The 23840-nt window shown below is 39.2% G+C and overlaps 1 protein-coding gene and 1 non-coding gene across 2 annotated transcripts; both read right to left on the reverse strand.

The window, feature by feature from the left end:
• Positions 1 to 2971: 2971 nt before the first annotated feature.
• Positions 2972 to 3079, reverse strand: LOC148579724 (small nucleolar RNA R71). The gene has a single exon (XR_015895730.1). It is a non-coding gene; the product is annotated as a small nucleolar RNA R71 (small nucleolar RNA).
• Positions 3080 to 21175: 18096 nt separating this feature from the next.
• On the reverse strand, positions 21176 to 23513 carry LOC107623559 (nematode resistance protein-like HSPRO2). The gene has a single exon (XM_016325889.3). It carries the CDS (start codon positions 22857 to 22859, stop codon positions 21429 to 21431), a length of 1431 nt encoding a protein of 476 aa, XP_016181375.1. The 5' UTR covers positions 22860 to 23513; the 3' UTR covers positions 21176 to 21428.
• Between the last annotated feature and the right edge of the window lie 327 nt (positions 23514 to 23840).

A 23840-nucleotide genomic window follows, 5' to 3' on the forward strand; every position in this document is an offset into this window, starting at 1 on the left:
ATCTCTTGGATCTCTTAATTAGAATCTTCGTGGTGTAAGCTAGATTGATGGCGGAATTCATGAGAATCCGGAAAGTCTAAACCTTGTCTGTGGTATTCCGAGTAGGATTCAGGGATTGAATGACTGTGACGAGCTTCAAACTCGCGATTGCTGGGCGTAGTGACAGACGCAAAAGGAGGGTGAATCCTATTCCAACATGATCGGGAACCTCAGATGATTAGCCGTGCTGTGACAGAGCATTTGGACCATTTTCACAAGAGGAGGGGATGTAACCATTGACAACGGTGATGATTGCATAAAGCCAGCCATAGAAAGGAGTAAGACTGATTGGATGAAGACAGCGGGAAAGCAGAGATTCAGAGGAACGAAAGCATCTCTACACGCTTATCTGAAATTCTCACCAATGAATTACATAAGTGTTTCTATCCCTATTTTCTATTTAATTAGTATTATTTTCGAAAACTCCATAATCAATTATTATCCGCCTGACTGAGATTTACAAGGTGACCATAGCTTGCTTCATACCGACAATCTCCATGGGATCGACCCTTACTCACATAAGGTTTATTACTTGGACGACCCAGTGCACTTGCTGGTTAGTTGTATCGAAGTTGTGACAAATTATGAATTGAGATTAGAGCACCAAGTTTTTGGAGCCATTACCAGAGATCACAATTTCGTGCACCAAGTTTTTGGCGCCGTTGCCGGAGATTGTTCGAGTTTGGACAACTGACGGTTCATCTTGTTGCTCAGATTAGGTAATTTTCTTTTTGTTTATTTTTCAAAAATTTTTCAAAAATCTTTCAAAAATTTCTCCTTTGTTTTCGAAAAAAAAAATTTAAATAAAAATGTTTTCAAAAAATATATTTTTTCTTCAGAATTTTTAAGAATGAATTCTAGTGTTTCATGAAACATGTTGAAGCCTGGCTGGCTGTAGGGAATGTCAGGCATGTCATGTCTGAGTTACATACTAAAGCTTGGCTGGCTATTAAGCCATGCCTGACCCTTTGATTGGAGCTTTAGACAAAAGAGCATAAGATTCCTGGAATTCATATTAAAAATTTTGGGAATCCTTATTTTTCTTTTTCAAAATGATTTTCGAAAAAATTAAAAGAAAATACAAAAAAATCATAAAATCATAAAAATCAAAAAATATTTTTTGTGTTCTTGTTTGAGTCTTGAGTCAAGTTGAAAGTCTGGTGTCAATTGCATATTCATCTTGCATTTTTCGAAAATTGCATTCATGCATTGCATTCATCATGATCTTCAAGTTGTTCTTGATAAACCTTCTTGATTGATCTTCATATTATATTGTTTTGTGTTGTATGGTGTTTTTCATATGCATTCTTGAATTCTTAGTGTCTAGGCATTAAAGATTTCTAAGTTTGGTGTCTTGCATGTTTTCTTTGCATTAAAAATTTTTCAAAAATATGTTCTTGATGTTCATCTTGACATTCAAAGTGTTCTTGGTGTTCATCTTGACATTCATAGTGTTCTTGCATTCATCACATACCTTGATCCAAAATTCTCATGCATTGCATCATTTTTCATGTTTCCCTCTCTCATCATAAAAAATTCAAAAAATCAAAAAAATTATCTTTCCCTTTTTTCTCTCATAAATTCGAAAATTTGAGTTGACTCTTTCAAAAATTTTTAAAATCTAGTTATTTCTTATGAGTCAAATTAAATTTTCAATTTAAAAATCTTATCTTTTTCAAAATCTTTTTCAAAAATCAAATCTTTCTCATTTTTCTTATTTATTTTCGAAAATTCTAAAAATATTTTTCAAAAATATTTTTCTTATTTTTATATCAAATTTTCGAAAATAACAATAACAATTAATGTTTTGATTAAAAAATTTCAAGTTTGTTACTTGCTTGTTAAGAAAGATTCAAACTTTGAGTTCTAGAATCATATCTTGTGATTTCTTGTGAATCAAGTCATTAATTGTGATTTTAAAAATCAAATCTTTTTCAAAAACTAATTTCAATCATATCTTTTCAAAAATATCTTCTTATCTTATCTTTTTCAAAAATTTGATTTTAAAATATCTTTTCTAACTTCCTATCTTCTTATCTTTTCAAAATTGATTTTCAAAATTGTTTCAACTAACTAACTAACTTTTTGTTGGTTTCTTATCTTTTTCAAAACTACCTAACTAACTCTCTCTCTCTAATTTTCGAAAATATCTCCACCTTTTTTTCAAAATTTCTTTTTTTTATTAACTAATTAGTTTCATTTTTTATTTTAATTTTCGAAAATTACTAACCTTTTTCAAAAAACTATTTTCGAAAATCACTAACTCTTTTTCAAAAATTATTTTCGAAAATTCTCTTTCTCTCTCATCTCCTTCTATTTATTTATTCATCTACTCACACAGGGACCTCTATACTGTGGTAAACAGGATCCCTATTATTATTATTTTTCTGTTCCCTCTTTTTCATATGAGCAGGAGCAAGGACAAGAATATTCTTGTTGAAGCAGATCCAGAACCTGAAAGGACTCTGAAGAAGAAACTAAGAGAAGCTAAATTATAACTATCCAGCGAGCACCTGTCAGGAATTTTCGAACAAAAAGAGGAGATGGCAGCCGAAAATAATAATAATGCAATGAGGATGCTTGGTGACTTTACTGCACCTAATTACATGGAAGAAGGATCTCTATTCCTGCCATTGGAGCAAACAACTTTGAGCTGAAACCTTAATTAGTTTCTCTGATACAGCAGAACTGCAAGTTTCATGGACTTCCATTTGAAGATCCTTTTCAGTTCTTAACTGAATTCTTGCAGATATGTGATACTGTTAAGACTAATGGAGTAGATCCTAAAGTCTACAGGCTCATGCTTTTCCCTTTTGCTGTAAGAGACAGAGCTAGAGTGTGGTTGGACTCTCAACCCAAAGACAGTCTGAACTCTTGGGATAAGCTAGTCACGGCTTTCTTAGCCAAGTTATTTCCTCCTCAAAAGCTGAGCAAGCTTAGAGTGGATGTTTAGACCTTCAGACAGAAGGAAGGTGAATCCCTCTATGAAGCTTGGGAAAGATACAAGCAGCTGACCAAAAAGTGTCCTTCTGACATGCTTTCAGAATGGACCATCCTGGATATATTCTATGATGGTTTATCTGAGCTATCAAAGATGTCATTGGATACTTCTGCAGGTGGATCCATTCACCTAAAGAAAACGCCTGCAGAAGCTCAAGAACTCATTGACATGGTTGCTAATAACCAGTTCATGTACACTTCTGAGAGGAATCCTGTGAGTAATGGGACGCTTATGAAGAAGGGAGTTCTTAAAATTGATACTCTGAATGCCATATTGGCTCAGAACAAAATATTGACTCAGCAAGTCAATATGATTTCTCAGAGTCTGAATGGAATGCAAGCTGTATCCAACAGTACTCAAAAGGCGTCTTCTGAAGAAGAAGCTTATGATCCTGAGAACCCTGCAATAGCAGAGGTGAATTACTTAGGTGAACCTTATGGAAACACCTATAATCCATCATGGAGAAATCATCCAAATCTCTCATGGAAGGATCAATAAAAGCCTCAACAAGGCTTTAATAATGGTGGAAGAAATAGGTTTAGCAATAGCAAGCCTTTTCCATCATCCACTCAGCAACAGACAGAGAACTCTGAACAAAATACCTCTAATTTAGCAAACTTAGTCTCTGATCTATCTAAGGCCACTGTAAGTTTCATGAATGAAACAAGGTCTTCCATTAGAAATTTGGAAGCACAAGTGGGCCAGCTGAGTAAAAGGATCACTGAAATCCCTCCTAGTACTCTCCCAAGCAATACAGAAGAAAATCCAAAAGGAGAGTGCAAGGCCATTGACATAACCACCATGGCTGAACCTGTAAGGGAAGGAGAGGACGTGAATCCCAAGGAGGAAGACCTCCTGGGACGTCCAGTAATCAATAAGGAGTTTCCCTCTGAGGAACTAAAGGAATCTGAGACTCATCTAGAGACCATAGAGATTCCACTAAACCTCCTTATGTCATTCATGAGCTCTGATGAGTATTCCTCTTCTGAAGAGAATGAGGATGTTACTGAAGAGCATGTTACCAAGTACCTTGGTGCAATCATGAAGCTGAATGCCAAATTATTTGGCATTAAAACTTGGGAAGATGAACCTCCCTTGTTCACCAATGAACTAAGTGATCTGGATCAACTGAGATTGCCTCAGAAGAAACAGGATCCTGGAAAGTTCGTAATACCTTGTACCATAGGCAACATGATCTTTGAAAAGGCTCTGTGTGACCCTGGTTCAGGGATAAACCTCATGCCCCTCTCTATAATAGAGAAACTGGGAATCTTTGGGGTGCAAGCCACTAAAATCTCATTAGAGATGGCAGACAATTCAAGAAAACAGGCTTATGGACAAGTAGAGGACGTGTTAGTAAAGGTTGAAGGCCTTTACATCCCTGCTAATTTCATAGTCCTAGATACTGGGAAGGATGAGGATGAATCCATCATCCTAGGAAGACCTTTCCTAGCCACAGCAAGAGCTGTGATTGATGTGGACAGAGGAGAATTGATCCTTCACATAAATGAGGACAACCTTGTGTTTACAACTCAAGGATCTCTCTCTGCATCCATGGAGAGGAAGCATAAAAAACTTCTCTCAAAACAAAGTCAACCAGAGCCCCACAGTCAAACTCTAAGTTTGGTGTTGGGAGGCCACAACCAAACTCTAAGTTTGGTGTTGAACTCCCATATCCAAACTCTAAGTTTGGTGTTGGGAAGTCTCAACAATGCTCTGAACATCTGTGAGGCTCCATGAGAGCCCACTGTCAAGCTACTGACATTAAAGAAGCGCTTGTTGGGAGGCAACCCAATTTTTATTTATCTAATTTTATTTTTCTTGTTTTTTTTCATGTTTTATTAGGTTCATGATCATGTGGAGTCACAAAATAAATATAAAAATTAAAAATGGAATCAAAAACACCAGAAGAAAAATCCAACCCTGGAGGAAGACCTTACTGGCGTTTAAACGCCAGTAAGAAGCATGTTTTGGGCGTTCAACGCCAGAACAGAGCATGGTTCTGGCGCTGAACGCCAGAAATGGGCAGCATCTGGGCGTTTGAACGCCAGAAATGCACCCTGGAGAAGAGCTGGCGCTGAACGCCTAGAACAAGCATGGTTCTGGCGTTCAACGCCAGAAATGGGCCACAAATGGGCGTTCAACGCCCAGAACAAGCACCAATCTGGCGCTGAATTCCCAGAGTTGTGTGCAAGGGCATTTTGCATGCCCAATTTGGTGCAAGGTTGTAAATCCTTGAACACCTCAGGATCTGTGGATCCCACAGGATCCCCACCTACCTCCACTCACTTCTTCGCACCCCTCTTTCACACAATCCCATAAACACTCTTCCCCAGAACTCTTCACCAATCACCTCAATCTCTCTTCCCTATCACCACTTCACCACTCACATCCATCCACTCTTCCCCATAAACTACCTCATAAACTCCACCTACCTTCAAAATTCAAAATCAATTTCCCACCCAACCCCACCCTAAATGGCCGAAACTTACCCCCCCTCCCTTCCCTCTATATAGCCCTCCATTCTTCCTCATTTTCACACAACACAACCCTCTTTTCTCTTCTTGGCCGAAACACACCTCCCCCTCCTCTCCATATTTTCTTCTTCTTCTTCATCTATTCTTTCTTCTCTTGCTCGAGGACGAGCAAAATTCTAAGTTTGGTGTGGTAAAAGCATAAGCTTTTTATTTTTTCATTACCATTGATGGCACCAAAGACCGGAGAATCCTCTAGAAAAGGGAAAGGGAAGACAAAAGCTTCCACCTCCGAGTCATAGGAGATGGAAGGATTCATCTCCAAAACTCATCAAGACCACTTCTATGATGTTGTGGCCAAGAAGAAGGTGATCCCCGAGGTCCCTTTCAAGCTCAAAAGAAATGAGTATCCGGAGATCCGACATGAAATCCAAAGAAGAGGTTGGGAAGTCCTAACAAACCCCATCCAACAAGTCGGCATCCTAATGGTTCAAGAGTTCTATGCCAATGCATAGATCACTAGGAACCATGATCAAAGTAAGAACCCGAATCCAAAGAATTATGTTACAATGGTTCGGGGGAAATACTTAGATTTTAGCCCGGAGAATGTGAGGTTGGCGTTTAACTTGCCTATGATGCAAGGAGATGAACGCCCCTACACTAGAAGGGTCAACTTTAATCAAAGGTTGGACCAAGTCCTCATGGACATATGTGTGGAAGGAGCTCAATGGAAGATTGACTCCAAAGGCAAGCCGGTTCAATTAAGAAGACTGGACCTCAAGCCTGTGGCTAGAGGATGGTTGGAGTTCATCCAATGCTCCATCATCCCCACTAGCAACCGATCTGAAGTTACTGTGGATCGGGCCATCATGATTTATAGCATCATGATTGGAGAGGAAGTAGAAGTTCATGAAGTCATCTCCCTTGAACTCTACAAAATAGCCGAAAAGTCCTCCCCCATGGCAAGGCTAGCTTTTCCTCATCTTATTTGCCATCTATGTTACTCAGCAGGAGCTTTCATAGAAGGAGACATTCACATTGAGGAAGAGAAGCCCATCACTAAGAAAAAGATGGAGCAAGCAAGAGAGCCCATTCATGGAGCTCAAGAGGCGCAGGAAGCTCATCACCATGAGATCCCGGAGATGCCTCAAATGCATTTTCCTCCACAAAACTATTGGGAGCAAATCAACACCTCCCTCGGAGAATTAAGTTCCAACATGGGACAACTAAGGGTGGAACATCAAGAGCACTCCATCATCCTTCATGAAATAAGAGAAGATCAAAAAGCAATGAGGGAGGAGCAACAAAGACAAGGAAGAGACATAGAAGAGCTCAAGGACATCATTGGTTCCTCAAGAAGGAAACGCCACCATCACTAAGGTGGACTCATTCCTTGTTCTTAAATTCTCTGTTTTTCATTTTCTCTATGTTAAGTGCTTATCTATGTTTGTGTCTTATTACATGATCATTAGTAGTTAGAAACTATGTCTTAAAGTTATGAATGTCCTATGAATCCATCACCTCTCTTAAATGAAAAATGTTTTAATTCAAAAGAACAAGAAGTACATGAGTTTTGAATTTATCCTTGAACTTAGTTTAATTATATTGATGTGGTGACAATGCTTCTTGTTTTCTAAATGAATGCTTGAACAGTGCATATGTCTTCTGAAGTTGTTGTTTAAGAATGTTAAATATATTGGATCTTGAAAGAATGATGACAAGGAGACATGTTGTTTGATAATCTGAAAAATCATAAAAATGATTCTTGAAGCAAGAAAAAGCAGCAAAGAACAAAGCTTGCAGAAAAAAAAATAGGCGAAAAAAAAGAGAAAGAAAAAGCAAGCAGAAAAAGCCAAAAGCTCTTAAAACCAAGAGGCAAGAGCAAAAAGCCAATAACCCTTAAAACCAAAAGGCAAGGGCAAATAAAAAGGATCCCAAGGCTTTGAGCATCAGTGGATAGGAGGGCCTAAAGGAATAAAATCCTGGTCTAAGCGGCTAAACCAAGCTGTCCCTAACCATGTGCTTGTGGCGTGAAGGTGTCAAGTGAAAACTTGAGAATGAGCGGTTAAAGTCAAGGTCCAAAGCAAAAGAAGAGTGTGCTTAAGAACCCTGGACACCTCTAATTGGGGACTTTAGCAAAGCTGAGTCACAATCTGAAAAGGTTCACCCAATTATGTGTCTGTGGCATTTATGTATCCGGTGGTAATACTGGAAAACAAAGTGCTTAGGGCCACGGCCAAGACTCATAAAATAGCTGTGTTCAAGAATCATCATACTGAACTAGGAGAATCAATAACACTATCTGAACTCTGATTTCCTATAGATGCCAATCATTCTGAACCTCAATGGATAAAGTGAGATGCCAAAACTATTCAAGAGGCAAAAAGCTACAAGTCCCGCTCATCTGATTGGAGCTATGTTTCATTGATAGTTTGGAATTTATAGTATATTCTCTTCTTTTTATACTATTTGATTTTCAGTTGCTTGGGGACAAGAAACAATTTAAGTTTAGTGTTGTGATGAGCGGATAATTTATACGCTTTTTGGCATTGTTTTTAGTATGTTTTTAGTAGAATCTAGTTATTTTTAGGGATATTTTCATTAGTTTTTATGTTAAATTCACATTTCTGGACTTTACTATGAGTTTGTGTGTTTTTCTGTGATTTCAGGTATTTTCTGGCTGAAATTGAGGGACTTGAGCAAAAATCAGATTCAGCGGTTGAAGAAGGACTGCTGATGCTGTTGGATTCTGACCTCCCTGCACTAAAAATGGATTTTCTGGAGCTACAGAACTCAAAATGGCGCGCTTCCAATTGCGTTGGAAATTCGACATCCAGGGCTTTCCAACAATATATAATAGTTCATACTTTACCCAGGTTTAGATGACGCAAACTGGCGTTCAACGCCAGCTCTCTGCCCAATTCTGGCGTCCAGCGCCAGAAACAAGTTGCAAAGTGGAGTTCAACGCCCAAAATGGCACAAAAGCTGGCGTTCAACTCCAAGAATGACCTCTCCACGTGTAGACTTCAAGCTCAGCCCAAGCACACACCAAGTGAGCCCCGGAAGTGGATTTATGCATCAATTACTTACTTCTGTAAACCCTAGTAGCTAGTTTATTATAAATAGGACTTTTTACTATTGTATGAGGGGATCTTTGGAAACATCTTTGGATTATCTTTTGATAATTTGTAGATCTCTAGACCTCCATAGGAGGCTGGCCACTCGGCCATGCCTACCCTCTATTCACTTATGTATTTTTAACGGTAGAGTTTCTACACTCCATAGATTAAGGTGTGGAGCTCTGCTGTTCCTCAAAGATTAATGCAAAGTACTACTATTTTTCTATTCAATTCAACTTATTCCGCTTCTAAGATATTCATTCGCACTTCAACCTGAATTTAATAAACGTGACAATCATCATCATTCCCTATGAACGCGTGCCTGACAACCACTTCCGTTCTACCTTCGATTGAATGAGTATCTCTTGGATCTCTTAATCAGAATCTTCGTGGTGTAAGCTAGATTGATGGCGGCATTCATGAGAATCCGGAAAGTCTAAACCTTGTCTGTGGTATTCCGAGTAGGATTCAGGGATTGAATTACTGTGTCGAGCTTCAAAATCGCGATTGCTGGGCGTAGTGACGGACGCAAAAGGAGGGTGAATCCTATTCCAGCATGATCGGGAACCTCAGATGATTAGCCGTGCTGTGACAGAGTATTTAGACCATTTTCACAAGAGGAGGGGATGTAACCATTGACAACGGTGATGCCCTTGCATAAAGCCAGCCATAGAAAGGAGTAAGACTGATTGGATGAAGACAGCGGGAAAGCAGAGATTCAGAGGAACAAAAGCATCTCTACACGCTTATCTAAAATTCTCACCAATGAATTACATAAGTGTTTCTATCCCTATTTTCTGTTTAATTAGTATTATTTTCAAAAACTCCATAATCAATTATTATCCGCCTGACTGAGATTTACAAGGTGACCATAGCTTGCTTCATACCGACAATCTCCATGGGATCGACCCTTACTCACGTAAGGTTTATTACTTGGACGACCCAGTGCACTTGTTGGTTAGTTGTATCGAAGTTGTGACAAATTATGAATTGAGATTAGAGCACCAAGTTTTTGGAGCCATTACCAGAGATCACAATTTCGTGCACCAATAATCACAACTAAGCTCGAAGCAATAAGGGTGATAGCTCATAGAGAGAGTAGAAAATAAAAACAAAGGACATTAACAAACAAGAAAAATAAACACCTCAGTATAAACAAAAAAATAACCAAACAACCAAAAAGTAAGATATTTACACTATCAACATATTTACAACAACCAAAAGATAGCACTCAATTGCATCCCCGGCAACGGCGCCAAAAACTTGATGAGAGAGCTATTGTTGATCTAGGATTAATCAAAATATATGTATATATATATATAGGTTCATTGCTAGTATAGCCCAAATCAATAATTAATCCTCTCAATCAAAGTTTAATTTTCAAATCAATAATTAACCGAGAGTAATGAAACCTCGAGTCGTTCTCCCTAGGACGCAATTGAGAATGTTTCTCTTTTGGTTGTTAAAGGGACAAAAAAATGGGGGTTTTGCAATCAAAGAACAAAAGATTAAAAGAACTTAAGAAGTCAAAGAACCAAGAGATGATCAAAATTGAGATTAATGCAATTAAATAGAATATGAGGTTAAAACTAGTAAAAATGCTAAGATATGCATAAAAGAGCCTTGACTTGGGAATGAGGATCCAAGGAATCCTATCATCGCCATAACCACAACTATGGTAATTATGATGAGTCAATCTCGCCTAGTTAACCCCTTACATCGAGGAGTAAGTCAAGCAAGCATAATTGACCTTAATCCATAAGTCCTAGCTAACTCACCAAACTAGTTGATAAAAAGCTAGCGTCAATGGAAACAAGAGTCAACTAACTACCCAAGAATTACCACTAAATGTCGGACATTATGACTCTAGTACCCTAGGAACTCAAATCCCAAGCCAAGGTGTGAAAATCTGCTCAAAACTCATAATTGGCATTTTCACAAACATCTCGTGTGCATAAAAGTAAAACATGAAAAATTGTAAGGGAAAATGGAAAACTATAATCAACCATTCACAAAATCAAATATAAACAAGCAATAAAACATAAAGAGAGCATAAAGCATTAAATTCATCAATCAAAACTTCAAGAAACTCAAAATTGCAATTATGAACAAGTAACTTGAACTAAAAGGAAATGAAAGTAAAAGTGCTATAATTAAAGAAGAAATTGAGATTACTTACAATAAAGATGAGCAAAATCAAGATCAAAACTTCTATAAAATGCTACATGAAGATGGAAATGAAACCCTAAGAATGCAATTCTACTCTACTCCTACTCCTATGGAAGCTTCCTAAGCTAATTCTACCTAATGAGAACCTAAAACTACAACATAATGACTTCATATGTGTTGAATTTCCCTTCATATAGCATCCAAAATCAGCATTCAAGCCTTCCAAAATGGCCCAAAAGGCCTCATAAAACGCGTTGCACGTGTTTCATTAATGAAATCACGTGTTGGGTGATAAACTCCGATTTTGTGGTTTATCTTGTGCTTAATTTGGAGAATTTTATCACCTTTTCCCACATTTATTCAATGAAATAGCATGGTTTTGTAATTCTCCCTTGATTTGTGCTTAAATGTGAAAACATGCTTTTTAGGCCCTAAAATTAGTGATTTTAATTCACTTTAATTCTATTCGATGCCTTGATATGTTTGTTGAGTAATTTCAGGTTCATAAGGCAAGTATTGGATGGAAGAAGTGAGGAGAAAAGCATGCAAAGTGGGAGAAACTCATGAAGAAATGAAGGAACCGCAAAGCTGTCAAGCCCGACCTCTTTGCACTCAATCGACCATAACTTGAGCTACAGATATCCAAATGAGGCAGTTTCAGTTGCGTTGGAAAGATAACATTCGGAGCTTCAAAATGATATAAAATTTGCCATATGTTGTCTGATGCATAGGGGCGCGCACACGCCATGTACGCGCGCGCGCCGATGGAGGACGTGGGTCCACTAAAGAGAAATTGTGACCAGCGATTTCTAGCTCATTTTGGGCCCAATTCAACTCATTTCTGATGCTATTGAACTCAAGGATTGAGGGGGGAGAAATTGTTTGGTAGTATAGCATCATGTAGGTTAGTTTCTAGAGAGAGAAGCTCCCTCTTCTCTCTAGAATTAGGTTAGGTTAATCCATCTTAGATCTAGGCATGATTTCTTAATTTCATCTTGTTTCCTTTCCAATTTTTTGTTTCTACTACTCTATTCTTCTTAGTTCTCTTGTTAATTTTACTTTTATGTCTCTTTTATGTTTTTGAATGCTCATGTTGAATTTGTTTACATTTAATGAAATTTAATGTTTGATGTTCTTTTATTGAGGATTTAAGTTGTTGATTTACTTTTCTTGTAATTGGTAGTTGATAGATTTTACTATTTCTTGTCATTTATTATGCTTCCCTTTTATGCCTTCCAAGTGTTTGACAAAATGCTTGGTTGGATGTTAGAGTAGATTTTGAGCATTCTTGGCTTGGAGAGAGTAATTAGGCAATCTTGAGTCATAAAAACCCAACTCATGTTGGTGATCTAGAGTTGTTAGCTAATATTATTTCCATTGACGCTAATCTTTTGCTAATTTAATTAGTAAGTTGATTAGGACTTTTGGATTGAGATTAGCTAGTCTTGTTAGACTTTCTCTCATGGAAGATAACCTATATCTTCTTCCAATGTTGGAGATGACGTAATAAGATAAATTCTTGTTTATATGACGTAATAAGATAAATTCTTGTTTATTATTGTGGTATGATTGATTAGTCTTGTTTGACTTTCTCCCTATTTGTTGGAGTTGACTAAATAAGATAAATTAATCATTGCATGACTAGGATAGAAAGCCTATGATCTCAACACTTGCCATGAATGTCTCTCTTTATTACTTGCTTTCTTTAGTTACTTGTTTGATTTACTTTTCTTGTCACTTATTTTGTTGCCCCTCTTATCAACTAAAAACCCCCTTGCATCCTTCATAGCCAATAATCATACACTTCATTGCAATTCCTTGTGAGACGACCCGGAGTCTAAATACTTCGGTTAATTCTTATTTGGGGTTTGTTACTTGTGACAACTCAAATTTAATTTGATTTGAGGATTGACTATTGGTTTGAACTATACTAACAACGGAGTTATTTTGTGGAATTCCGAACCGATATAAATCCTTGTGTCAAATTAATGGCGCTGTTACTGGGGAGTTGCAATGGTGTTATATTGTTGGCTATTGTGAATATTGTGAATATGTTTGCTTTTTGCTTATTTGTTAGTTTTTGTTAGTTTTAGGACTTTGTTGCTTTTTTTGTTAGCTTTTGTTTTTATTTACTATTATGAATTCTCATCCTCACTTTGGCTATGAGTTTGGCTCAAATTATGTTGTAGGGAATGGAAGCTACAATGAGGATGTGCATCAAGGATGGAACAATCAAGGATGGGAGGAGCCTCAAAGGATTGATCAACCTTATTGGCAACCACAACCTCCGGTTTTTTATGCGTATAATTCTAATCCTAGTGCATATCAATCTAATGGATGTGGTGATCCTTATTGTAATTGTCAACAACCACCACCACATGCCTATGAACCACCCCCTCAACATGGTTTTGAACTGCCTTACTCACAAGCCCCCTATCACCAAACACCCCCATATGACCCTAATCCTTATCCACCATACCAACCACCTTGTGAACCATATGAACCACACATGGAACCACCACCATTCCAACACAATTACTCTCAAGAACCACCTCAATATACACCAACTCCATACCCTTACCAAAATGAACCACCTTCCAACTATAATGCCTTCCCCTCAAACAATGAACCCTCTCTTCCACCACTACCCTCCGATGAAGCCTCCATGTTGGAATTGAGAGATCTTGAATCTCATATCTTAAGGCGACAAGAACAGGATGAAAAGAAGTTTAAAGAGCTAGGAGCCAAGATGGTTATCCTAGTGGAAGCCGTTAGCAATATAGCCTCCTCCCGACTAAGCCTAAGCAACCAAGGCACTCCCATTGACGAATGTGGAGAAGCAATTAAGGAGCCTAGTAAGGGAGTGAGTTTAGAGCTTCAAGGTAAAGAAGAGGAGTTGAAGCAAGGAGTGCAACAAGAGGAGGAAGTTAAGATAATGGAGCCGGAAGAAGCGATTGAAGCCTTTGAAGAAGTTAACCAAGAGATGGATTCAATCATTGAAGAATTCTTATGTACAATTGAATCCTCTCCAATTGGGTTTGACATGGAGATCAAAGAAAAAGATGCACAACCTCTCATGCCTTTGGTGAGCAATGAAGAAGAAATTGAAGTGGAAGCAAGCCACCAAGAGGAAGAGGTTGAAGTTGAGAAAAGTTATAAAGAGGTGGAGATAGTCAAAGAAGAGCACAAGGGAGTGGAGCTTGCAAGATCATTGGAACCACCCCTTCCTAAGTCACCATCCAATACAACATTCAAGGGGATAAAATTCTTATCCCTAAGCTTTAATTTCTCACTTGAATATGGTTTACTTGAGACGGATGGGCAACTTAGAGCTCTTTGTGGAGTCAAGAGTAGGAGAGAATTGGTTAGTGGGTGGAAATGCCAATCAAGGTTCCTTATGGTTGGAAACTCGAAGTCTAAGTGCAATGGTTGGTATAGTTCTCAACTAAAGGGGTCTAGGAAGATGCTTTGGTGTTTGCTTGAGAATTCGGATCACTTCTCACCCAATTGGAATTGTGATTATCAACTTGAAGATGGGTGTAGAAACAAGATTTGGGATCCGGGAATATATGAGGATCAATTTTGGGAGCTCATATCTTGGGAAGAATCTCACCCAAGCTTGGTGGAAATGGTTGGAAATTCTGACAACCAATTGAGGAGCAAGCATTCTTGGAGGATCAAGGATGAATACAAGCATAAGCCACCATGACAAGGAGCCTCCCAAATGTCCAACTTAAGGACTTAAACTAAAAGTGCTAGGTGGGAGACACCCCACCATGGTAAACTCTTTCCACTCTCTTTTAGATTTGGTTAATAAGTGATTGGAGTTGCCATTGTAGGTAGTTTTTGTTATTTTCTATACTCTTATGTATTTTGCTTTTATTGATAGGTTATTTGTTGCATTCATGTTTTGATTAGTCTAGTTATTTTTGAATTGCAATTTTCTTATAGTATAAGTTTTGTTTTTAGTATGTTTGAAAATTTTTCAAAAAAAAAAATCCCCCTTACCCCTTTTTAGCCAATAAGCATACACTTCATTGCAATTCCTCGTGAGACGACCCGGAGTCTAAATACTTCGGTTAATTCTTATTTGGGGTTTGTACATGTGACAAAACTATATTTTAATTTGATGCGAGAGTTGTTTGTTGGTTTGGATCTATGCTTACAACAAAATTCTTATTTCTACAAGAGAAATTCTAGACCGACAATAATTTTCGCCGTCATTAGGTCCTGTGCGTATGCACAGATGTGTGCGTATGCACAGATGTGTGCGTACGCACACTTGGATGAACATTGACCTGTGCATACCCACAGGTGCTTATGCGCCCACACACATGGAAATTCTTTCTTGTGCGCACGCACACTTACTTGTGCGCACGCACACTTCGCTGTGTGTGCTTTTCCTTGTTTTCTTCATGTTTTCTTCCTTGTACATGCTTTCTTCCACTTTTGGCTATTCATTCTTACCTCTAAGGTCTGAAAGCACTCAGCAAACATGTCATGGTATCAAATGGAATAAAAGTGGAATTAAATTGCTCATTTCGAGCACAAAATTGTATGTTTTCACATTTAGGATCAAATTGGGGATAGAACACAAAAGTATGCTATTTTGGTGCTTAAGTGTGAGTTCATGTGCTAGAATCCATCCAAATTGTGTCAAAATATACCATCAAATATGGACTCATCAGTGGGCTCCATAGAATCTCCACTTATCCCACCTACCCCACCCTCTATCTCTCACCTTTCTATACCTTGAACCCACACACCACTTTCTCTTTTCCCAATACACACACTTCCCTAAACCCATCATAACTCCCACCAACCCCCACTCACTTCAAATTCAAACTTTTTTCCACCCATTTCCCCCTTCCTCATGACCGAAACCTAACCCTAACCCGCTTCTATAAATAAGCCATCATACAACCCTTCAAACACACACCTCATACACAATAACCCCCACTTGGCCGAAACCCTCTCTCTCTCTCTATCTCTACTATTCTCTTCCCTTTTGTTCATATTTGCTCGAGGTCGAGAAAAATTCTTAACTTTAGTGTTGCAAAAGGTTTACTTTTTGACTTCTACCATTCCTAAGTATGGCATCCAAAGTTGGATAGTCCACTAGAAAGAGGAAAGGAAAAGCCATTACTTCCGCCTCCAAACCTTGGGAAATGAGGAAATTCCTCACCAAGGCTCATCAAGACCACTTCTATGAAGTAGTTGCAAAGAAAAGGGTGATCCCCGAAATCTTCTTTAGACTAAAAAAGAATGAGTACCCAAAAATCCAACAAGAAATCTGGAGAAGAGATTGGGAAGTCCTAACCAATCCTATCCTGAAAGTTGGATTACTAATGGTGCAAGAATTCTATACCAATGCATGGGTCACAAAAATGCATGATACAAGTGTGAACCCAAGTCACAAGAATTGGCGCACCATGGTCCAAGAGAGATTCTTGGATTCCAGTCCGGAGAGTGTAAGAGTGGCGCTCAAATTGCCACAAATGTTGGGAGACCCACACTCTTACACTAGAAGGGTCAACACCGACCAAAGGTTAGACCAAGTGCTTGCGAACATTTGTGTGGAAGGAGCACAATGGAGGAGGGATGCGCAAGGCAGGCCATACCAACTAGGTAGGCTTGACCTCAAGCCCGTGGCAAAAAGATGGTTGGAATTTATCCAACGCTCTATCATCCCAACAAGTAACCATTATGAGGTTACCATAGACCGAGCAATAATGATTCACTTCATTATGCTTGGAAATGAGGTAGAGGTACACGAGGTGATACCTCAAGAGCTGTACAAGGTGGTAGAAAAGCCCTCCACCCAAGCAAGGCTGGCATTCCCACATCTCATCTGTCATCTATACAATTCAGCTGAAATTGTCACAGAAGAAGACACCCCCATAGAGGAGGACAAGCCCATCACGAAAAGAAGGATGGAGCATGTTAGAGAGCCTGCGCAGGCACCACAACAAGAGCGTGTGCAGCCGCCTCAACAAGAAATTCCTGAGATGCCTCAAGGAATGTATTTTCCTTTCCAAAACTATTGGGACCAACTGAATACCTCTTTGGGAGAATTGAGCTCCAACATGGATCAGCTGAGGTTAGAACACCTAAAGCAGTCCACCAATCTTCATGAAATAAGAGAAGATCAAAGAGCCTTGAGGGAAGAACAACTAAGATAAGGGCAAGACATAGAGGAGCTTAAATGCTCCATTGGATCCACTAGAGGAAGTAGTAGCCACCATCACTAAGGTGGTCACATTCTATTACCCCCTTGCTTATGTTATTTTAATGTCATTTTTCTGTTTTCCATTGTGTTTCATTGTCTGTTTTCTGGTTTTAGTGCATGATCATCTTTTTGTTTTGTCTTAAGCTACGAAATATTTCATATATCTCTCACCATGCTTAAACAAAAAATTTATTTGAAAAAAGAGAAAAGTGAGATACATAATTTCGAGTTATATAATAAGAATAGTCCAATTATTTGATATGGTGGCCTTGCTTTTACTTTTTGAATGCATGAATTAACAGTGCATATTTGATGTTGGAGTAAAGTGTGTTGGCTTTTGAAAGAGGGATGAAAAAGGAAAAGTATTAATGGTAATTTGAAAAATCAATAAAATTGATTCTTAAAGCAAGAAAAAGGCCCAAAAAGAAAAAGAGAAAGAGAAAGCGAAAAAAAAAAGAGAGAAAGAAAACAAAAAAAAAAGGGAGAAAAAGAAAAAGCCAATAGCTCTTAAAACTAAAAGGCAAGAGCAAGGATCCAAGGCTTTGAACATCAATGGTTAGGAGGTTCTAAAGAAACAAAATCTTGGCCTAAAAAGTTCAAATTAGCTGCCTCCCCTAACTAAATGCTTGTGGTATGAAGGTGTCAAGTGAAAAGCTTGAGACTGAGCAGTTAAAGTTGTGATCCCAAAAGCAAAAGAGTGTGCCTAAGAACTCTGGGTACCACTGTCTGGGGACTCTAGCAAAGCTGAATCACAATCCAATTGGGTTCACCCAGTTAAGTGCCTGTGGCGTTATATATCCGGTGGTAATACTGAAAAACAAAATGCTTAGGGTCATGGCTAGGCTCAAAAAGAAGTTGTGTTCAAGAATCAAGAAAAGATAAACTAAGAAAATCAATAATATCATCCACATTCTGAGTTCCTAAGGATGTCAATGCTTCTGAGATTCAAAGGAAAGTGAGATGCCAAAACTCTTCAGAAGTAAATGGCTACTAGCCTCGCTCATCAATTAGAACTGAGCTTCACTGAAATCTCTGAGATTTATTATCTCCTTCTCTTCTTTTTAATCCTACTTTGTTTTTGGTTTCTTGGGGACAAGCAACAGTTTAAGTTTGGTGTTCTGATGAGCGGATATTTTATACGCTTTTTGGCATTATTTTCATAGAGTTTTAGTTATGTTTTGTTAAGTTTTATCAAGTTTTAGTAGGTTTTTATGCAAAAATCACTTTTTCGATGTTACTTTGAGTTTTTGTGTTTTTCTTATGTTTTTAGGTGATTTTTGGGTGATTCTGGCAAGTTTTGAAAAAGCCTGATTCAGAGACAGAGAAAGGACTGCAGATGCTGTCAGACTCTGACCTCCGTGCATTCGAATGAGCATTTCTGGAGCTACAGAAGTCCAATTGGCGCGCTCTCAATGGCATTGGAAAGCTAACATCTAAGGCTTTCCAATAATATATAATGATCCATACTTATCTTTGAAGAGGAAGTCCCAAAACGGGTGTTGAACGCCTATCTGACCCCCTATCTGGCGTTTCAACACCCCAAAGGGAGCAAGCTGGCGTTTGGACGCCCAAAAGGGAGCAAGCCTGGCGTCTAACGCCCCAAGAGGAGTTCCAGCACGTGGAGTCACCCCAAACTCAGCCTGAACACTCCCCAAGTAGGCCCAAGAAGTGGATTTTCGCACTAAGAGTCCAGTCTATCTTATTTCTGTAATCTCTAGTTATTAGATTAGTATTTAAAGGAGAAGATCACCCATGTTTAGGATCTTCTGCCTCATCTTCTACAACCTTATTTTCGAATTACACACTATTTTCTGTAAGCTATGAGCAACTAAACCTCCTAAGTTAGGGTTAGGAGCTCTGCTGATTCTCATGGATTAATAATATTACTGTTTCTATTTCAATATGTCTGATTCTATTCTCTTATACGTTCTCGTTCTTCAATCTCAATGAATTGAGGGTGAACCGTGACATACATCCTTGTTCTACATGGGTTTCGTGCGAGTCCAGATCTGGATAGCATTGAACTAAAGCTAGAGAATGCATTGGGGATTCCAAGAGCGTGCTTGGGCAACTTTGGATACGTGACATGAAATTCTGTTGACCGTGGGTTATTAAGGTCTCTGTGGTGCTAAGACTAGAGTCAGAGAAGTAGCACTCTCAGATTCGGAAGATCCGACCTTGTCTGTGGCGTTCTGAGTAGGATCGCAAAGGAGAGTGAATTGCTTTGAGCTTCATCTTCGGCTACAGTGAGAAGCCATGAGTCAACTTGATGAGAGGACATAAGTTGCTCGGATATGGTGGACTGCTGTGGTTAGAAGAGATTAACTTGATGAGAGGACATGAGTTAGTCACTTATGGCTGCCAATGAATGAATCATTTGTTATTGAAGTAGACAGTACTAAAAGTTAATCAGGAAAGAATACGCATCTCCGAAGCCTTAATAGAATCTTTATCACTTTCTTCACATCAATCTGGTATTTCGTTCTTTACTAATTCGTTTATGCTTTCAAACAAACAACCATCTTTTCTAATCGCCTGATTAAGATTTACAAGGTTGCCATTGCTTGCTCAATCCGACAATCTCCGTGGAATTCGACCCTTACTCTCCTAAGGTATTACTTGGATGACCCGGTGCACTTGCCGGTTCAGTTGTGCGAAGTTCAATTTCGTGCACTACTCCAATAGTAGAAACCATGGCACCATTCCTTTTCTCCATATCCTTGTGCATGGAGTAGTGGTTATCTTTTTCGTTTAATGGAATAAACATAGCATGAGGTTGACCCGCGGTTGAGACCATTTTATTATTCTTGATTGTCAATGCACCATTACAGAAATTCTTTATTGCACCATTATAATTCATCGTCACACGTTGTGAAGGCGTGCGCATTAATGATTTTTTTTGGCGGAATTAGAATGTGTGGGACCTACTATTTTCAAATTATTAGGATTGGATGAATTATTATGCGAATTGACTCATTTGCCCTTTGATCTCCTCTCAACCCTAGTCCAACCATCACTCTTTGCATGTGAGTTAGTTTCTTCATGCAACGTCGTCTTCTCACTTTGCTCTTGCATGAGATTTTTAGGGTTTCCAAATTCAAAAACTAAACCTTCCACCCTCGTATTATTTCTCTTACCATTGTTTCTAGAACAAGCTCTACCAGTTGCAACAGCTCTGGCTATGCCATTTTCTTGACTCTCGGTTTCTCGCAGTCATGTGCAATGTGGCCAAAACAACTACACTTCTCAGATATATATAACTCAAGTTTTCATACTCAACATCAAAATAGACACCATCAACCTTGATTTTTCTCATGACCGGAACCCCAAGGTCAACCAAAACGCACGCTCGTGTATACCTTCCTCTTTTAACTAGTTTTGTTGCTAAATATATTTTAATAGGATTTCCAATCGCCGCATATATCCTCATAATTGCATCTTCATCATAGTACCATATAGCAAGCCGTTTATACGTATCCATATGGGGGTAAATCCAAATGATCCTTCACCGAATCTAAATTTAGATGTCCAAGGCTTCACTGCTAAATAATAATCCCCTAACATCCAAGGCCCTCTAAGAAACACGTTTACACGATCTTCTACCAAATCAGATTTCACTAAGAAATAACTATTCCCACATCAAGAATGTCATAACCTCCCTTTAACCTCCGCACCCTGTTAGTGATCGTAGTGTAATTCATATTTTTTTTCCAACATCTTTATCACATTAGTATCCTTATACGAAGTTATAAGGATAGTCTTACCTTCTTCAATAGATATCACACTCGATAAATCTTTGTCTTTTTGCTTTTCTATAACTTTTGCCAAGCGATCAGTCAATCACCTACCAAGTGACGCGTTCTTAGTTATAAGTTGCTAAAAAATCACACGCAATACAATTAGTTTTGAGATTGATCTGATCACCCTCCCCCTCCCTCTTCCCTCCCTTTAACATCTTGCACAAACCTTCTCTCACTCTCTCCTTTATTGCTTCTGCCAGTTTTACTGGCTACCTCACCGTGTTTCACCCTCATGTACTCATCGCCACTCTCTCCCATCGGTATCCTCTTTAGATATAGTTATTAAGTACTAATTAATGAACACAAATTATAACTCATAATATTAACAAAATATGGACACATTCTTAAAAAAAAAAAAAAATTGTCTTTATTATAAAAAGATTGGCAGAACATGTAATTATACAAGTGTACAACAACCCGTTACAAAATTGTACTCACTCCTCTTTCTTTCAAACTTTAAGTAAAACTATAAATACTTTCCTTTTTTTTTCCCGTTCCCTAAGCTTCATCTATCACTAATGATCTAAGATTGAACTGTTACCCAATGAAATACCACCACCTTGTTCTTCATCAATCATCACCCGTGGCTAGTGTTCTCTAGCATCGAATCCTTCTATCGGCAACAAAACTATTAACACGTTTACCATGATCGTTATTATTGTTGTTAGTTTTGTTATCCCAAAAGTACCCCAAGAAAGTTTTGGCGGCGTCCAAGCTTGGAAAATAAGTAGGCTCCATAAATATCTGAGTCAATGAGTCACCACCCTCGCAACCCATCCCAACTCGGTTCCCAGTCGCCTCCACGTTCCCCATAACCGCCGCCACCATCTGCTTGTATCCATAAAAGAACCCCTTCATAGCCTTCTCCACCGCCTGCATCCCTTGCAGCACCTCCACCTTCTCCCTCTCCTCCTCCGCCGCCGCCGCGTAAAGCCTCATCGCTGCCTCCTGAATCCTCGGCCCTCCCGTTGGATCCGCCTCCGCTCCGACTACTTCCGGCACCTTCTCCCTCAGCTCCTTACACATCCTCGCCACCTCAACCAACTCCCTCGACCGGAAACAAAACGGCACCGTTTCGCCGACGCAACCGTTTTTCAACGACCTCATTGCCAGCTGGCTCTTCATCAGTTTCAAGAAATCGTTAGGATCCATAGCCATGTGGACATCCATAACTTCTTCCAGAAGCTTCCAGATCCGCTCCACCGCGTCGAGATCACTCGCGGCCTTCTCGAACTTCCTCCCTTCGATTGATCCAGCAATTCGTTCGAGAAGCTTCTGCATTACGCGGATCCACGATTCCAAGATCTGGTGCGCCGCATGAACGTTCACGTTCTCGTAGTTCCCCTCCAACGGCGTCGCCTGGAGCGTGTGGAGTTCTCTGGGCCTGCAAACCGCATCGTAAAGGAGACTGGGCTTTCCCGAGAGATTGGGCTCACCTAGGCCCAAAGTGTACGGACACCTTGTCATCTGGCACTCCACGGTGAGGAGGATCCTCTGAGCTGCGTCCTTCGATCTCCGCCACGTGGCGAGTCTCGGGAGCAGGCTGGACTCGCTGTAACTAATTCTGTTACCGGATTCTGCGAGATTAGCGGTTGGTGCGGTGCCACGTGTTTCCGTGTCTTGCTCCTCGTCGTCGCAGAGAATAGATATGATCTCGATCTGACACGTGGCGAGTGACTCAATCTTACGGTTCCATTCTCTTAGGTTTGCGTAAGGTCTTGGATCCGATGACACAGTGGAGAGGAACCGGAACGAGATTTCAAGAGCTTGCAAAGCGGGTTTTAGGATTGGCTCGTTGTTCCAGGTTGGGAAGTCTCTGTGGGACCACAGTTTTCGGAGGTCCGGGAGGCGGAGGTATTGGTCGTAGGCGGCACAGAGCGGAGGAGGTGCGGGGGAGAAGTCTGTTGTGGTGGGGAATGGAACATGCAGAGAGGGACCGCGCGGTGACTGTGAGGGCTTAGAAAGTTTTGGAGAATTTGATGACATGTCGGAGTTGACCATGTTTGTTTTCCAATGCAAATCAACCATTTTTCAGAGACAAAATAGATTTTGATGTGTGTGATGTATTTGGATAGGGTTGTAGGTTTTTAATTTGGGCTGTGGAATAATTGAAATGTTCAAGTGAAGAGAGGACCGGTATTTATAGATGTGGAAATGGATGTGAGAGAGAGACAGTGAGGAAAGACGCGTGGACTGGCAGCATGGAGAACGAGGAATTTGAAAGTCGGCTTGGTGTGGAAAATGATTTTCAAATTATCCACAATATAATAAAACTTGCCTTTTTTTTCAAGCATTAACAGAGAGGTTTTGGTAAGTAAGCAAGTACGTGAATTAAGACGAGGAGTTTTGTTTATGTTAATGAATATAAAATTAGAATAAAATTTTAAATTGGATTGAATGGAGGAAAAGGAGAGGAAGGATGGGAGCGGCACATGAAGGTTGAAGCTTATCCAAAACACCTAACATGGGGGAGTAAGGGAGGAAAGAATGAAAATAGTTGTCTGTTTACGTTGAACCGTGGAACTAGAATAGTGTTGTTGATATCTTTGTTTAGAATAGAAATCTAGAAATTTAATTTGGTCAAAGGAAGATTAGTAGAATGAATTACTAGTGGGGTCGTCGAAGGTTAGACCTGTTGAATTGGTATATATTGCGAGTTGTGTGGTGTTTCGCAGCTTGGGTACCACTTTTTTTGACATTGTGGCCAATCACTAGGTGCCCTCTTGTGTGAAGCAATGGTTGGGCTTTTTCCACTTTTGGTACCATCTCATCTCTAATATCGACTCAACTAAAATATCCAGCTGCACCACCACTTGCCTTTTCTAATTTTTACGCTGAAGTATACTAATGACCAATTTGTTTGATTGTTAATGCTGAGTTTTTTTTCTCTTTTTTTTTTTATTTTCTCTTTAGACATTTCCAAACTACGTTTAAAATATAAATATTTCTCTTTGGAAACGGAACCGGTTTAATTAAATGTGTGGATAAAGATAGAGTTTCACTGCGAAT

This window comes from Arachis ipaensis, chromosome B10, assembly GCF_059453495.1.
Source record: "Arachis ipaensis isolate K30076 ecotype BB chromosome B10, ASM5945349v1, whole genome shotgun sequence".
In the NCBI taxonomy this organism is placed as follows: domain Eukaryota; kingdom Viridiplantae; phylum Streptophyta; class Magnoliopsida; order Fabales; family Fabaceae; genus Arachis; species Arachis ipaensis.